This window comes from Rattus norvegicus, chromosome 16, assembly GCF_036323735.1.
Source record: "Rattus norvegicus strain BN/NHsdMcwi chromosome 16, GRCr8, whole genome shotgun sequence".
Lineage (NCBI taxonomy): Eukaryota > Metazoa > Chordata > Mammalia > Rodentia > Muridae > Rattus > Rattus norvegicus.
The window spans coordinates 18366088-18382805 of record NC_086034.1 but is presented as its reverse complement, the minus strand read 5'-3'; the positions used below and the strand labels follow the sequence as shown (position 1 = coordinate 18382805).

The 16718-nt window shown below is 55.2% G+C and overlaps 1 protein-coding gene across 14 annotated transcripts in view; it reads left to right on the top strand.

The window, feature by feature from the left end:
• Positions 1-14915, top strand: part of Unc13a (unc-13 homolog A) — a 47918-nt gene extending 33003 nt beyond the window's left edge. For 6 of the 14 annotated variants that reach the window (XM_063275696.1, XM_063275695.1, XM_063275694.1 and 3 more), the window contains 13 exons: positions 802-879; positions 1069-1157; positions 1513-1665; positions 2278-2401; positions 4280-4318; positions 5503-5532; positions 6814-6870; positions 7084-7164; positions 7404-7551; positions 8539-8595; positions 10776-10868; positions 11146-11305; positions 11929-14915. In XM_063275696.1, coding sequence (XP_063131766.1) covers positions 802-879; positions 1069-1157; positions 1513-1665; positions 2278-2401; positions 4280-4318; positions 5503-5532; positions 6814-6870; positions 7084-7164; positions 7404-7551; positions 8539-8595; positions 10776-10868; positions 11146-11305; positions 11929-12229 — 1410 coding nt within the window. In that variant the 3' untranslated portion in view covers positions 12230-14915. Of the gene's footprint in view, positions 1-801; positions 880-1068; positions 1158-1512; positions 1666-2277; positions 2402-2850; positions 4248-4279; positions 4319-5502; positions 5533-6813; positions 6871-7083; positions 7165-7403; positions 7552-8538; positions 8596-10775; positions 10869-11145; positions 11392-11928 lie in introns of those variants that run through there. The other 8 variants (XM_063275698.1, XM_063275697.1, XM_063275701.1 and 5 more) reach the window with 6 other exon arrangements.
• The last annotated feature ends 1803 nt before the right edge of the window (positions 14916-16718 follow it).

Sequence of the window (16718 nt, the reverse complement as noted above, 5' to 3'; positions counted from 1 at the left end):
CTGACATGAGGCTTGAGACAAGCTCCACTGAAGGGACATGGATCTGCAAGATCATGTGTGATTGTGTACACTGTGTCAATCTGTCTGTCTATATGTCTGTCTGTCTGTGTCTGTGTCTGGTTGTATGGGGCTTGTTGGTGCTGGTGGTTACTTGTTTGTTTGGGTTTTTGAGACAATCTCTCAAAGTGAAGCCCAGACTAGCTTTGAGCTTCCCATGTAGCCCAGGTTAGCCCCAATCTTGCTATATAGGCCAAAGTGGCCTTTGATCCACTGTGTAGCCCAAACTGGCCTTGAACTCACATCACAGGCTCAGTGCCAGTTGGCTACCTGGCCCAGGTAGCTTCAAACTTGATATGTAGCTCAGGCTGGTCTAGAAGCCCTGATCTCCTGTCTCCACCTTCTGAGTGCTGTGTACCTCAGACCCAACCATCTGACTGTTTGGTATAGCTGTGTTGAGACTTGGGTCATGGGTGTGTCCATGTCTGTGTGACTGAGCCTGTGAGTCTGGGGTAGTCCTGTGAGTGCACGTGAGGTTAAGGACATGCTTCCCCAGGGGTCATGGGTTGCTTCCAGGGTGGAGCTTCAGCAGAGGCAGGAGGATTATGAGGACTTCTCTCTGCTCCTCCTTGGCCTTCCTGGCCCAGGCAGACATTTCTGTAGGCCTGCTCCATCTGGCCCAAGGGATCCCCTCCCCAACTCTTTCATGCCCAGGGTTGTTGCCCCTCATGCCCTAGGGGAACCCCATTTCCCAATCCCCAAGAGGTGGTGGGAAGTCAGCAGCCTGACCTTTGCTCTTCCCAGCCCTGCATCCTCATGAACAACACACAGCAGCTGCGGGTGCAGCTGGAGAAGATGTTCGAGGCGATGGGTGGGAAGGAGGTAGGCTCCAGGACGAGGTTTGGAGGGGCTTGCCCTATCACCCCATTCCTGAGGACAGCAGGCTTGGGTGTGAACTGCAGTCCTACCAGGGAGGCTTGGCTTCCTGCCTTCAGTTGCCTTCCCCAGCCCCTTAGATGCTTCCCCGGGGGTAGGAGAAGGCAGGGGTATTAACGACCTTGCCCCCCTCAGCTGGACGCCGAGGCCAGTGGAACCCTGAAGGAGCTGCAGGTGAAACTCAACAATGTCCTGGATGAACTCAGCCACGTGTTTGCCACCAGGTGGGAGGCACCTCCCAGACAGGGACATGTGAGCAGGGAAGCCCCTGAGCCTTGGGTTTCTGACATTTGGCTCATGCCAGGGGCGGAGTTAAGACTCAGACACAGCTCTCTGACACTGTGATCATAGGGCCACCCGTGAATCACTTAATGAATCCCAGCCTCAATGGACCAGAAAAGAAGTAATTCTGGCCTGAAATAGTCACACTGGGAGTCTCAGGCAGGAACATCCACCATCTGGGCTCGGTTGGAGCCGTTGCCTCCTAGTGCTGGGGACCCTGGCCACAGATCCTTGTGGGGTGACCCCACCCTCTGGGACACAAAGCCTGAGTTGAGCGCCTTTCTGCTGTGCCCACAGCTTCCAGCCACACATCGAGGAGTGTGTCAGACAAATGGGTGACATCCTAAGCCAAGTGAAGGGCACGGGCAACGTGCCCGCCAGTGCCTGCAGCAGCGTGGCACAGGACGCGGACAACGTGCTACAGCCCATCATGGATCTTCTGGACAGCAAGTGAGGGTGGGGACAAGAGGGGGTTGTGGGGAAGACAGGGGTGAGTGGAAGGAGGCCAGGCGCATGGGTGCCTGCTGCTGTTCCTATGGATGGAGGGTGGCACGATAGACCAAATGGTGTGTGCATGAGGCGGGCTGGGTCACAAAATATTTACAAGGGTGGATGGAGGGCAGACGTTTGAAATATGGTGAACAGGTCCTTGGAAAGTGGGTGGACGCATGGTGCATTGATAACTGGGTGGTTTGGGGGATGGTGGTGGTGAACTTGGGGGTATGGTTGGTAGGTGAGCTGGGAAGCCCATGCCGGCAGATTGTCCCTGTCTTCACTTAAGTCATCAGGAATTGTCTTGCCCACCCTTGTCCATGGCCATGACCTCAGCCCCTTGCGTGTCATGGTCTCCAGGCCTCCCATTTCACTTGACAGCACAGTGTTCGTTCATATTTGAATATCCTGCCCTGTCTGCCCTGAGCACTCTGTAGTCACCTCTCCTTCACCATGTGGCCCAGGTTTTCTCCCCAGAGCCCTGCTCTCTGCCCTTCCTGCTCACCCTGTTGGGCCCTGTTGTGTGTAGAGGGTGGTGGCCCCTCTCTCTGACCTCAGCCTCACCCCTAGCCTCACCCTGTTTGCCAAAATCTGTGAGAAGACGGTTCTGAAGCGGGTGCTGAAGGAGCTGTGGAAGCTGGTGATGAACACCATGGAGAGGACCATCGTCCTGCCGCCACTCACTGACCAGACGGTGAGGCTCGTGGCCACCTCTGTGAGGGGAGCCCAGGGGACGTGGTGCCTCCAAGACAGGCAGGCAGGACAATGACACTGGGGTTCAGGGAGGTTACTCTGGTATATCCAAGGGTGAACACTGGGGACAATTGGAGAGCCAGAGCTCATAGCCCAGTGTCTCCCTAACATCCAGTGTGGAGCTCGGGAACATCTCGGGAACATGCAGGCCTGGCCTGCACATGACACAATGGCTGAGGGCCCAGGGCTGGCTGCAGGATATCCCGGGATGGACACTCATGTAAAGGAGGGTGGAGAGGCCTCAGCCAGGTGCCTGTGGCTAGTCACTCAGGACCGGTCCTCTGGGCAAGGCCAGGGCTGGGGCGGGACATCATCACCTCAGTGTCCGCCCAGGGCCACTCACAGTGACTTATTCCCCTCTCCCCACCCTGCCCCCATTCCGGCTGGCAGATGATTGTAAGTAGAGACCCGTTTGTCCGTCTGTCTGTCATCGTCGTCTTTCGTTCGCTGTGTGTCTGGATTGGGGCCGCCCCCACCTTCCCAGTGCCCCCTCCTCCCCTCATCTTGACTTTGTATCTGTGTGCTGGTGGGTGGGGCATCAAGAGGGGTGGGGCTTGGAGGCCATGCCCCTCCCAGACTCAAAAGCAGGGTCTACATCCACACTGTCAGCCTACCCCTTCCTGTCCAATCCTGTCCCTGTCCTTGGGATAGAAATCCACCCAGTCTCAAGGGTAGAAAGAGGGGGGTAGGGTTCTCCCTCTCACATGCAGGTGTTGGCCATGCAGTTTGCTCATTGCACCCCTATGACTCCCCTAGTGCACATGCACACACCAACACACCTAGAGAGGCCCAGCTGGGAGACATGGCCTTTCTGCCAGGCAGTCTGGGTGTCACTACTTTGCCCATTTCATGACCTGGGAGAATCTCCTCATCTCCCAGCCTTGGTTTCTGGGAATGGGAAAGAATTGGGATTTCATACCAGGGCTCTCTGTGCTGTCAGAGTGAAAGAGAGCAGTCATGGCATCCAAAGGCCCACCCAGTGACCTGCAGACCCCTCAGTAAAACCATGCTCCCCAACCACTCTCTGTGGGTCAGGCGAGGCCACCATAACATCTTACTTTGTCCCAAACTCACGTTCCCAGGAGGTACAGTGTGGGTCTCTGTAGCCACCTGGTGTTATTGTGCCCAGTGCCCAGGTTGTAGTTGTAGGCAAACCATAAAGGAACACAAGACATTGACAGCTTATGACAGGTTAGTGTCTGTCACAGCTCACCTTCATCACAGCCCTCTGAGGGAGGTCTCAATGCAATCAATCTGATGGGGAAAGCCAAGGCTAGGAGAGCAGTCTTCTGGCTCAAACCACAGTTTAGGTGGCTTTAGTTCAGATCTGTCTCAGTGCAGAGTGGGGATGCTTCTGCTAATATGAGATCCAGAGGGTTTCTTTGTACACTAAATGTAAATGGCTTATATTTTGACATTGACTTTCACCTTGAACTCTTGCTGGCTCTGACCCTGGCTGTCGTTTCTCCTCCTCTTCCTCCTCTTCCTCCCCCATCTCCTTCCTTTACTTTTCTTCTCCCTTCCCATCCTTTCTCTCCCTCCTCTTCCCAGATTTCTCCACCACCACCCCTGCAGTGTTTGTCTCTCCCTTCTCTTCCCTCTTCCCCATCCTACTCCTCTCCTTCCCCTCCTCCCTTTTTTCTCTCTTTGGATCATTCACCTTCTCTTCTCTTCTCCTTCCTCCTCCTCCTCTCTCTCTTACCAGTGAGCCTCCATATCCCCAGCATTCCCCAACCCTTAGCCAGTGTAGCCCCCCCCCTCCCCACATGGGAGACCGATTCTCCTGGGTCCTGACCTCCATATGACATTGTCTCTGCAGGGTACCCTCTTGAGAAAACATGGCAAGGGCCTAGAAAAGGTAATGAGGGCCTCTGCTTGCCGGGGTCCCGGGTGTCCGGGCGCGAGTGCTCCTGTGGTTCCTACTTGGGTAGAAAGGTCAGCTGAGGCCACAGTGGGAGGAGGCTCTTGATCTGGTCCCTAAGAACTGAAAGTCAGAGCTCAGATCCTTCTCTGGAGAGGGTGGGCAGGGGGAGTGTGTGCACAGCCCTTCACTCCCTCAGCCCCAGACTCTGCTGACATCTGTGGTTTTCTCCAAGAACCGCATCCTGGATGGATTCTCGTTGCTTTAATGAATGTTTATTGTAAGGAGCTAGGGCCGCAGCCGATTGTGGGAAGTTGCTTGATTGCTAACTTGATTGCAAGTGTGATTGCACAGAATGGATGTGTCAGGTTTCCATGCCCTAAATGTGTCTTGGTGTTATAACTGGAGCATAGGGTATTTCCACCCCAGTCAGCTCTTCTGGGGCTGCTGTACATTCAGGTGTGGTCAAAGACGTGTGAGTTTGCATGTGATCATGCAAAGAATGTTGTGTGTTCTGGACTGAGAGGCTCCTGAATGTATGAATTGATGATTTTTTTTATTATTTTAAGTGTCTGCAGGTCTAGAGAGTGTGTCTGTATGCATGTGAGTGCTTGCCTGTGTGTATGTGTGTGTCTGCCTTGGGTGTGTGTGTCTGCCTGTGCCAGCATGTGTGTCTGTGTGCATGCATGCATATATGTGAGTGTGTGCAAGTGTGTACATGCATGTGCTTGCCTGTGTGCGTGCGTGCCTGAGCGTGTCAATGTGTGCAAGCATTATGTGCAAGTGTGAGTATGTGTTTATGCGTGTGCATGCATGTATGTAAGTGTGTGTGTGTATGTGGGTGTGTGTCTACACTGAAGGCACTTGGAGATTGCAGGGCTACTCAGGGCATTTCTGGCCTCCCCAACACTGGCTTGAGACTGTGTGCAGAGACCTGGAGCCCTCTCTCTCCTCGCTTTCTCCTGTAGGCAGGGTTGTAGCCTTCTATGGGTCCCCAATATGTGCAGTGGTCAAGGAGTCGACATTCAGAGACAAAGGCAGATGCCTCAGCTGGGAGGAGCTAGTATCCACTTCAGTGACTGGGGGGAGCTCACCCTGTGATTCCAGGGGGCAGGGAAGTCCCACTGAGTATCCTCCCAACACCCATCAGAACTCTGACCTCCGCCTGGTTCTCTCCACAGGGCAGGGTGAAACTGCCAAGCCACTCAGACGTAAGCCTGGCCTCTCACTGTCTGTCTGGCTCCCACCCCATCCCTTTTCCTCCCTGCCCCTTCCTCTCTGTGGTCTGTGCCGTCGGGGGCGTCCTGTGGCCCTGTCTTATTTCTTCTTCCTCTGTCTGTCTGGCTTGCTTGTTGGTGGGTAGGGAAGGGCAGTGGGAGGCATGGCGGCGCTCAGGAGGGCCCTTGCTTTGCACTTGAGCACAGGTGGGTACAACAAGGGAAACTGAGGCCCAGACAAGGTGGGCTCTGGTAACCTTGAGACTATAGGGCTGTGGTGTGTGTGGTGCAGCGGAAGAGTGCTTGCACAGCACTCACAGGCCAGACTGTGGCTTCTGTCCTGATGTGTGTGTGAGACCCTGGTTTCCACCCCCAGCAGGACAGAATAACACACAGAAAGAGTGACAGCCGGAAGTCACAAAGACCAGCAGTTTCTCCAAACATCCTTCTCTAAACAGATAGCCCTGGGCCATCTTAGCTGGTGGAGCCAGCCCTCCCTCTCACAAGTTACTAATCAGCATGGAGACACCATGCCCACAGAAGATAAGTCCTGAGGTTTCCCAGCTCAGTGGTGGCTCTCAGCCTGGAACCCATTCTGCCAGGCATTACCTGGGATGAGACCAAGACAAACAAGTCATCAAAGACTTATACATCCCTTCTAGGCCACAGGGTGGCTGTGGCCACCATCTAAAGGGGCAGCAGTTTCAGAGGGGTTGTCATCGATCCAGGGCTGCATAGCCCGGCTGCAGTTTTCACCCAGGCCTGCCTGGTTCTGTATCACCACAGTAGGCATCTGGTGGGCATGTTGAGGAGAGGGGGGTTATATACAGATGCCAGTACGTGAGGAGTCTTCCTGATGCTCAAAGAGTTCCCCCAGAGGTGTGACTAGGGAAAAGGAAATTCCCCCCAGGGTGGGTCCCTGAAAGCCCAGCCTGGCCCAGGGCCCATTGCCATTAGCAAAGCTGTCTTTTCTCCCTCACTACACTACATATGGGCGGGCCACCACGTGCCTGCTTCTCTTATGTCTTCCAACTGTGAAGCCATGGTGGATGTGAGATGGAGTACAGTATCCCCAGAGAACCGGGATTCTCCTGCAACAAGGTGCCATGCGCCCCCTGATCTCACTGGGGCTCCCAATCCCTCTGTCTATGGGGCTCGAGCATAGCTTGAACCTTTGGACCGGAACCAAGATGGCGGCCGGGCTTGGGTTGCTCAGGATGAGGGAACATTAAGAAAATGCGTGCTCTCACCCAAGCCGCCTGCTCTTTCCCACAGGGGACACAAATGATCTTCAATGCCGCCAAGGAGCTGGGCCAGCTGTCCAAACTGAAGGTGAGGGGGCAGAAGATCTCAGGAGAAAGGCTAGGGACAGACCAAGAGGCAAAAATCCCTGCTCCCAGACCTGAACCCCACTTACAATGGAATAGAGAGAGGTGTTCAGCTTCGGCTGGGTCACGGATACAGCTCACTTGATCCACAACATCACGGCGAAGACTCATAGCGTCAAAGCTATGCCCACCTGACCTCTCCCCGCCATCCCCACAGGATCACATGGTGCGAGAAGAAGCCAAGAGCTTGACCCCGAAGCAGTGTGCCGTGGTTGAACTGGCCCTGGACACCATCAAGGTAAGGGAGGGGCCACAGAGGTTTTTAAGAAAGGCATGAGGAAGCGGGATTCGAGGAATGAGTAGGTGCTCACAAAGTTAAGTATACGGGTAACAGGCAGGGAGGGACTTTCCACCTTTGCACACAGGAAATACGAAGGTCCTGGGGCAGCTATGGCCTGGTGAGGATGGGGAGGGTGAGAGGTGCATGTTAGCAGAGGTGCTGGGAGCCATCTGCAGCCTCACTGTGTCCACCCTCAGCAATACTTCCACGCGGGGGGCGTGGGCCTCAAGAAGACCTTTCTCGAGAAAAGCCCGGACCTTCAGTCCCTGCGCTACGCCCTGTCGCTCTACACACAGGCCACCGACCTGCTCATCAAAACCTTCGTGCAGACGCAGTCAGCGCAGGGTAAGGGAATCTGGCGCTTCGCTCTCTCGGGCCAGCCAGAGTCTCGCCCAGCCTCGAGCTCCACCCCTGAGTGACGGACAGACCTCAATGGGGGCGGGGCATCCGACATCAAGGCACCAAGGACGATTCTTTGAGGGCAAAGAAACAAGGGGTGATTGACAGCCTTTGGAGGGGACCTCACTGACTCCGGAAGTCAGGAATTTAAAGCTTCCAGGGCAACTGAGTGACTGTCATTGACAGGACTTCTGTGGTACCCTTAGAATAAGGGATGATTGACAGCTCCAGATGAAATCTGTCATGGATTCGAGGCGTGGCTTCCTCATTAGGGGCGGGGCCTCTGCGCTGTGTCAGAGATGTGGAATGATTGACAGGTCTAAGAGGCTCAAGGACCTGCTCCTGGGAGGTGTGGGGACCTGGGAGGTGCTGGGGCCTCAGATCTTCCCGGACCCCTCTGTCTGTCTGTGTTGCTTCTGTCCCTGTTCCTCTGAGCTCTCGTGCAGCAGCTGAGGCCACAGGGCAGGGCTCCAGGGTCCTAGCATCTCTCCCTGAGGATCCCCGTTCAGAGTTACCCCAAAGATGCCAGTTGGGCAGAGATTGGTGACCTCAGGCTTTGTTCTCGTGGTGGAATGGGAAAGGTTGTTATCCATGGCCCCTGATCCCCACACAGCGGGTGGAGCCCAAGCCTCAGTTTCCCCTCCTGTTCTTGTTGCTTTTGGTGTCCCTAGTGTTCCCGGAGTGGGAGGCTGTCTGTCTGTCCGTCCGTCTGCACTGACGTTTCTTTCTTTCTCTCTCCCCTTCTCTCTCTTTCACTCTCTCTCCCTCTCTCTTGCTCTCTCTCTCTCTCTCTCTCACTTGCTCTCTCTCTCTCTCTCTCTCTTGCTCTCTTGTTTTCCCTGTCACTCGCTGCCCCCTTTCTGCGCCTCCTCCCGCCCCCGCCACGCACACTCCTCCCTCCTCTCCTCCTCCCTCCCTGTCCATCCTGGTCAGTCCATGGTGGAAAGGGGACTAGGTTTACCCTTAGTGAAGACGTTTGTCCTGAGATGGGTACGTGCCTGCGCCGCCCGCCACCCGCACGCGGTGCCCGGTGCCTGCGCCCTCCCCCGCCCCCCGCCCGGCTAGTAAGACCCCGGTCTCCTCTCACGGGGCGCCGCGTCCTCGCACACGGGGAAGGGCGGCTTGATGGCTCCACCTAGGGAAGGAATCCACATCCCTTTCTCCCAAGCCGCACGCACCCCAGGTGGGGCCTGCAGCTTTTATTCCCAGAAAAGCGCAAAAAACTAAACAATGAAATGTGCTTAGATCCTAGGGCAGCCATTCTGCAGTCAGCCTCCTCCCTGACTGTTCTGTCACCTGGAAAACAGGGCTAGTGGAGACAGACATTTCCAGGCGTGCCTGGTGGTCCCTGTACTTGGGAGGCTGATGTGGGGGGATCACATGTTCCCGCCAATCTTGGCCAAACACCTGCCCCCCATCCAAAAAGAACTTGAGTCCTGTCCAAGGTTCCCACAGGCACCTGAGGTTTCCTGTGGTTGAGGGTCAAGGCAGCCCCCTTCCCTACAAGGAACTCCAGCTATGGCGGGAGGGTAGGGTGTGTGACAGCCCCTTCCTGGTGGAGCCAGCAAACCTGGGGTGGGGGCCGGCACTGACCCCTCCTCACTTCTTACTAGCCTGGGCCTTGATCTGACCTTTTACATAACCCACCATGTCTAACTCCCCAGCACCCTACCTCTGGCCCGGACTGAGCTTGCTGAAGCATTGGCCTGGGGGGAGGGGCTGAGCATGTGACTGGGGAGGTATCTGAGATGATATGGGTGGCCGCCTGGGGTGGACAGTGCTGGGGCCATGTGCCCCTCTTCATGAGCACAGGAGTCTCCTGCCCCCCCGTTCCCTGATCCCCGTCACTTCCTGTCCAGCACAGGTAACCTGGATGGACCTCTGATGACCACCTTGCCTTCCACATTCTCTTCCTTGCCATGCCAGTGCATGGGGTGCCCTGGGAGTGGAGAGCTGCCTGGGGATGGGGTGCTTAGGTGGGGTGCTAGTAGCCACAGGTCCACAGGCCCTGTGGATGTGCTTCTGACTCACGGGTGTGGACGGTTAAAGCAGTAGTTTTTATGCTGACCCCTCACGGGTTCCCAGCATGACCAACGTGACACTTAATGGTGATTGGGAGGAGCCGTATACATGGCTACCACACAAACAGACAAATTAGTTGACTAGGAAACTAATATTCCTGTTGACATCAGGAATAGCTGGATCCAGGTTCCAATGCCATTGGTCAATTGGTATCCCTGGAAACCTTTGTGGCTAGTTTACAATCAAAGTTAGGAACTGAGTTTCTATTAGCCCAGCCTGTGTCACATGACCATGTAGAGGTCAATCTCTGCTTCCTGGGCAGGAAATGTCCTGCATGGACCATTGTAGCTCTCTGACCCTCTCCGAGTCATGGCAGCTCTTGAAGAGCTTCTCAGTGGCAGTAGATCTGGAGTCAGGACAGGGGAGACAGAAGCTGTCATGTCAGGGGACAGGACATTCTGGGAGACTTCAGAAGGCTGGGGGGGCGCCTGTGGCGCTGGGCTCTAAGGGGACACTGGGCTCCCTCTTGGAAAGGGACCCTTCGAGAAGACAGAAGTGCTTCCTTGGAGCCTGAGATGGGAGTCATGGGAGGCTCTTGAGCAGAAGAGGGATGAGGCCTGCTAGGTCGGTTTTTACTGTTGTATTGCTGGCTGAAAGGGAGGAGAAGCAAACCAGGAAAGCTACTAGCCCAGGGTGTCAGGGTAGGAGCGGGGCTAAGTCTGCACAAAGACACAAATTCACATCCAGATGAATTTTGAAGGCAACGCGGTCAGGATTTGTCTGTGTCCCAGCGCCCAGGGCTAGAATGAGGACAAGGGAATTGGATGGGCACACAGAGGAGAGCAGGAGAAAAGCTGGGGAAGTACTGACAGCTTTAGAGAATCATTGAAACAGGTTCAGGAGGCAGGGAGAGCCCACGAGATGCACTCGGCTCAGAGAGGTTAAGAGACCTGCCTCAAGTCGCACAGTGAAGCAGCAAAACCCCACAACTTAAGACTCTTGGCTTCCTAGTGGCACCTGGCATCCCCTCCCCTCAGTGCCTCTGTGAGCTGTGGCTGCCAGCACAGGGTGGGTAAGGTGACTGAGGTTGTTCCTGGTGGGAGGAGAAGAACCTAGCTCATCTCAGGCATCTCCCCTGTCCCACCCAGGCTCGGGTGTGGAAGACCCTGTAGGTGAAGTATCCGTCCACGTGGAGCTGTTCACGCATCCGGGAACTGGGGAACAGAAGGTCACAGTGAAGGGTGAGTGGCCCTATGGGGGGAGGAGCCAATTTCAGACTGAAGCTCGGAGGGCATTGTTTTTCTTTGGTGTTTAGAAAATGAAAAACTCCTGAGCTAAATCCTCATCAGGCTTGGCTGCATCCGGGAGTTCCAACGGGAACCCAGGACTTAGTCTCTTTCCCCAGTCTCCCGTCAGAGGGACTTGCTGGGGAAATGGAGTCTCTTCCCGACCCGGAAAACCAGGGACTGGTTCTGTCACACGGGGAACCTTACTAGACTTCCCCATTACCCCCAACAGTGGTGGCCGCCAACGACCTCAAGTGGCAGACTTCTGGCATCTTCCGTCCGTTCATTGAGGTCAACATCGTTGGACCTCAGCTCAGCGACAAGAAACGAAAGTTCGCCACCAAATCGAAAAACAACAGCTGGGCGCCCAAATATAACGAGAGCTTCCAGTTGTGAGTCGGGTGGGGACACCCTCGGATGAACCTGGGGACCAGCGGGCCACTGGTGCCTAGGGGTGGTGGGCACAGCCATGGCCAAGGTGCAGAGGGGGACTTTCGGGTCACAGTCCTTTCTCAGACGGGCAGGTCCCTGGAGAGGCGATAATGCTTGGGATAAGGGGTAGGAGGGAAGGGGAGATGGGCGAGAGGATCCTGGGCGCAGGAGTGAGGTCACAGGGGTCGAGACCTGAGAACAGCCAGCCTGCTCTGGCCAATGACTTTGTCATTTAGGGTAGCTCCGAATGTGCTGCAGGGTGGGTTTGGCCGCCACAAGCGGCACAGGTGAGTACTGGGGAGATGGGATGGTAGTCAGGGACCACAGGAGGCTGAGCGCTATGGCCCGACCGCCGTGGGACGCGCTAGGCTCAGTCGCCCGCCCTACGAGATGCGCTGCTAGTGGATGTGGCCTAGTTGGCGAGCATTGTGTGCGAGCGGCCCGGGAAGCCTGGAAGGGGCTTGCTTGCCAACTTCCCGGGAGTAGGAACTAAGAACGCGTGTGGCGGGGTGGTGGCTCCCCTGCGTGGCGGTGGGTGACTGGGCTCATGGTGGCCTTTCGCTGAGCCGGTCCTTGCCCACAGCTCCCTGAGCGCCGACGCGGGACCCGAGTGCTACGAGTTGCAGGTGTGCGTGAAGGACTACTGCTTCGCGCGCGAGGACCGCACGGTGGGGCTGGCGGTGCTGCAGCTGCGGGAGCTGGCTCAGCGCGGGAGCGCCGCGTGCTGGCTGCCGCTCGGCCGCCGCATCCACATGGACGACACGGGGCTCACAGTGCTGCGTATCCTGTCGCAGCGCAGCAATGACGAGGTGGCCAAGGAGTTCGTCAAGCTCAAGTCCGACACGCGCTCGGCCGAGGAGGGCGGTGCCGCGCCTGCGCCCTAGCGCGCGTTTTGGCGGCGGGGCGGGGCCTGGGAAGGGATGAGGTCCCGCCTTCCGTAGGCCACCGCCTCTCCAGAGGCCACGCCCCTCCACCTCAGTGGCCTTGGCTGGGGAGGCCCTGCCCCCTGCCCCTGGAAAAGCCATAGAGGGTCCGGTGCCCAGGGCATGGACTGGGCAGGGCTGCCTGGGAGGCTGGGTCGCAGCCTCTGGTGTCTGCAAAATACAGGGCGGGATGGACTCTCAAAAGCACACGCGCCCTCGGCGCACAGCTGGGGCTGCGGGCACCCCTCTCCGCGGACCCCGCCCTCAGCAGCGGGCCCACTGGCAGCTGGCGACCCCCTGCTCGTGTCACACAGGGCGGGCTGAGCTCCGACGAATGGCCCAGCCCCCATCGCTGCTAAATAACCATTCAGAATCTTCCTGATTCTTCCGGGAGGTCCCGCAGGCCAGGGACCCTCACTGAACCCTCAGGCTGCCAAACAAGATTCCTGTCCTTGCTCTTCTTTCTGAGACTTTAGTCGGAACCGGCCTAGTCAAGAAGGGGGGCGTTGGAGTTTTCCCGGAGCCAAGAGCCCCCCATTCCGCCTTTTCTCCAAATCCAGGCAGGAAATAACAGAGAGACCAGAAACTAGGAAAGAGGGAGAGATTGAGAATATGAACGTGCATTTCTGAGGGTCCTGTGCTTGTGGTAGTGGGACGTCCCTTTTCTACTTGGCTTGAACCACAGCATGTTTCCTGAATGTCACGTGCAGTGACAGGATAGCATGCAGGCTCTCATATATGATCCAGGTTTCATCCATGGAGCTCAGAGGTTACATACCATACATTGATGGGGGACTCATAGTGGAGCTCAGGAGGGAGTGAGTGACTTTCACTTTAGGACATCTAACATGCCTAAAGGGAAAGTGGTCTGAACAGAGATCACTCATAGAAAGTTTCTACATTGCTGGCATTGTGTGACATGTGCAAGTGCGTGCGCGTGCACGAGTGCGAGTGCGTGTGTTTTCCAGCCCTAGAATGTTGAAGAAAGTACATTGGAAGTGTTTGTCTAGTGAATTGTCCTGACTCCCAGGCTAGGACTGTTTGAAATTTCACTTTATTTACCCAGAGACCTCCTATTCATTCTTCAACCCTCATTACAAAAATCCTCCCCGACCCGTACAAAAGAATTTCTCAAGGACTTCCCCAGCTTATTCTTGCCCTTCTCTGATTTGGCCCTGACGTCATGAGACTAGGGTGTCTATGCCTGGTTCTGTTTCTCCTAATCCCCAGCCTCACTTCACAGGAGCCCCAAATTCCACAGCATAAGCAGGTCACAGTAATTGAAGGAAGATTGTGCCAACTTGAATTATGTGTTGAGAATGGCTGAGGGGTCTGCATGTGACCCCCAATTCACACGCACGTTTTTCATTACAGTTTCTTCTGACTTGACGGACATCCCTATGTGGGAGGTGTCCAAGCTGAGCCCCAGGACACAAAAGAAGGAAGCAGAGCAGAGGGCCGAGCTCTGATCTCAGGACAGCCCCAGATATAACAACGTCCTGAAAGGAAGTTACTCCAGGGCCTGGCCTTCTGAGCTCTCACCACCTCCCCTGGCGGCCCATCGCTGCTGGAGTCCTGCATTAAAGCACACTGGGGTGCAGCTCCAGTCCCCACACGCCAGGGATGGTTAGAGACTGGTCTGCAGCAGGCTGGAATGAGCCACAGCCCCACCCGCAGGAGAGGCAGGACTCTGAGAGGCAGATGCCAGGGGGTGAGGGAGGCTACAGTGTGGGCAGAAGGGGGAGGCAGGAAGAGCAGGTGGAAGGATCTGGGGTCCAGGCTCATTTATACCCTACCTAGAATTCCTCAGTTAGGGGGCTGGGGCGTGACTCAGCACCTGCCACTCATGCATTGTTCTAGGTTCATTTCCCAACACTGAAAAATCGAAAAGGTCCTGCATCAGCTCACCATGTCTGGGCGATTCAGCACTTGAAGGGTCGCCCTCTGCACCCCAGTCCGTTTCAGGCCCCAGGGCCTGTCGCCTCACCTGCCCCATCAGACATGCAAAAAATCAAGTGCACTCAGAACTCCTGGGGACCTCTCCCAGCCTGGACTGCAGACCTGTCAGGTCCCAAGGGCGGCCCTGCTGGGGGTGGGGTAAGGGGTGGGGTTGGCCTGGCTCCGCCCACCCCCACCCCAGCATCTTTCAGGACCAAAGCTGGCTCTGCAGACCTGTCTCCCTCTCCTTTTTGCCTTTTATTATTTTAAAAAGTGAATTCAGTTGAGCTGTTTAGTCCGACCCTTCTCAGCCACAGCTGCTGTGTTGACGCAAGTGACAAGCGAGGGTCCCCTGCACCCCAGAAGGTTCTTGACCCCTACCCCTGCCACGCAGCCCAGGGAGGCCCTCTGACTCGCCTTTCTTAGCATGTGATTGCAAAGGTAGAATCCCAGCGTCGTGCTTCTGGTTTGGTTTTTTGGGTTCTTTTTTTTCTTTTGGAGGATTTTTTTAAGTATCACCCCGTTAGTCTAGCATCTTTCAAGATGCCCTCAATTCTCAGTCAACACGTGACTTGGGACACATGTTCAAAATACCCGGGGAGTGTTCATGAGTGCATGGCGTTGAGATGTTTTGCACTATTCTGAATTTTTGGTCTCTGTAAAAAATATTTTATTAACATTAAAAAAGAAAGAAAAAGAAAAAAACACAGAGTCTCTGGTACCAGCTAGAGTTCTTTCACTCCTTTAGACAAAACCTTATTCAGGGCTCAGCGAGAGGGCCCAGTAGGTAAAGGTGCTTGCTGGTAAGCCTGAGGCTGAATTCAACCCTGGGGATGCAAGCAGTGGAAGGACTCCTGGAAATTGTCCTTTTGCCTTCACATGTATAGTCACTCACACACTAAAACTGATGACAGCAGACATCTGCAGAAGACAGGCTGTCTTTACTCAACATGAGTTTTTCTTCTCCTAGAACAAGTGTACCCTGCTCAGTCACCAAGCATACCCACGGGCACGCCAAACCAGCCAAGAGGCAGAGGCCTCCTAGGAGGGAGTTGTGTACTTAGTAGTTGGAATGCCTGCCTTGAGCATAGGAAGCCCTGGGCTCTGTGCCCAGCACCATGAACCAGGCATGTGCTTGCCTGTCATCACAAGCCCTGGGAGGCAGAGGCAGAAAGATCAGAATTTAAGATATTCCCTGGTCACACGGTTGAACAGTCAAGGCTACATGAGACCCTAGACAATGGTTTGCCCATACTATGCGGGGTCCTTCACAATGTTAGAGAAGGGCCCTGTGAACCTGAGCCATTGAGTGACATTGTCCTAGAGTACACAGAAGAGACTCTGGGACAAGTTGATGACTCTCTGTGTGGTAGGAGCCGTCTGGTCAGAGTGTGGACAGTTTCTTAGTCCACACCAGGCACACACCACTTGCGCATGCTCCCATGTAGTGAGTACCTTTTGCTGCCCCTCCTAAACTCCAGGAATGGGCCATGCTCTCAGACCCCACCCAGAGAATATTGGGATCTGTGGATGAAAAGCACAGATGCACACAGTTGTTCAATTTTAACTTATCTTTTTGGCTCAACTGCTGGGCAGGCCCTCCACTCCTCTACGTCGGCTAGTGGTCCTTCCCAGTGCTCAGCACACTAAATCTGCGCTCAACTTCAGCCCCAGCTCAGCAGCCTCAACTGCCGGCCTGCGGAAGCAGCCTGGCCAACCCGCCAGAGACTTCACATGGCTGGCTGGCTTCTCTCCCACTGCCTGCAGGAAGCAGAAGTCCGGCCCATTCCTTCTGCCCAGCAATTGGCCCATGGCATCTTTACTGATAGATCAAGAATCAATTGGGGAACAGGACCTTAGCATCAGAACCAACCCTACACTCGCAGAACAGAGCCCTATGATCCTGGGAACAGGTAAACTAGATCCAGAAAGCCCTAGCATCTGGGTATAGGAGGGTCTGTCTTATTTCCAGCTGTCAGCTCCACACAGCTGAGTCATCTCTACTCAGGGCTCACCCACGTCATGCCCGTGGCCATGTCTCCAGGGCATTTTGATTGATAATTGACACAGAGAGTCCACATTGTGGACCATTCCTAAGCAGGTGAACTTGGACTGAGCAGAAACCAGAGCTAGCCAGTCAGCAGCTTCCTCATAATTCTGGCCTTGAGTTCATCTTCAAGCTGTTTTTGGCCTGTTTCATCAGACAGGAACTGAAACTAGCAACCCAGTCTCTCTGTCCAGGGTGACAGTGTCTGCTCACTTCCCTGAACAAGTATGGTGGAGACTGTTTCCATAGGAAGACAGGGTGTGATGGCCTCTATATGACCTTGCACAATCTATCGGTCAGGTTCTCCCACAATTGCTTTGTAGGGTAGGGGCATAGGATTCCCAAAATTTCCACACTCCCTAAGTGCCTAGTGATCTGAACAAAATGTACTTGCAAGCCCTACTGCTTCTCCAAATCTTGACTGGTGGGGATAGGGACGTGGGACACCAAGAACATATACCTCAG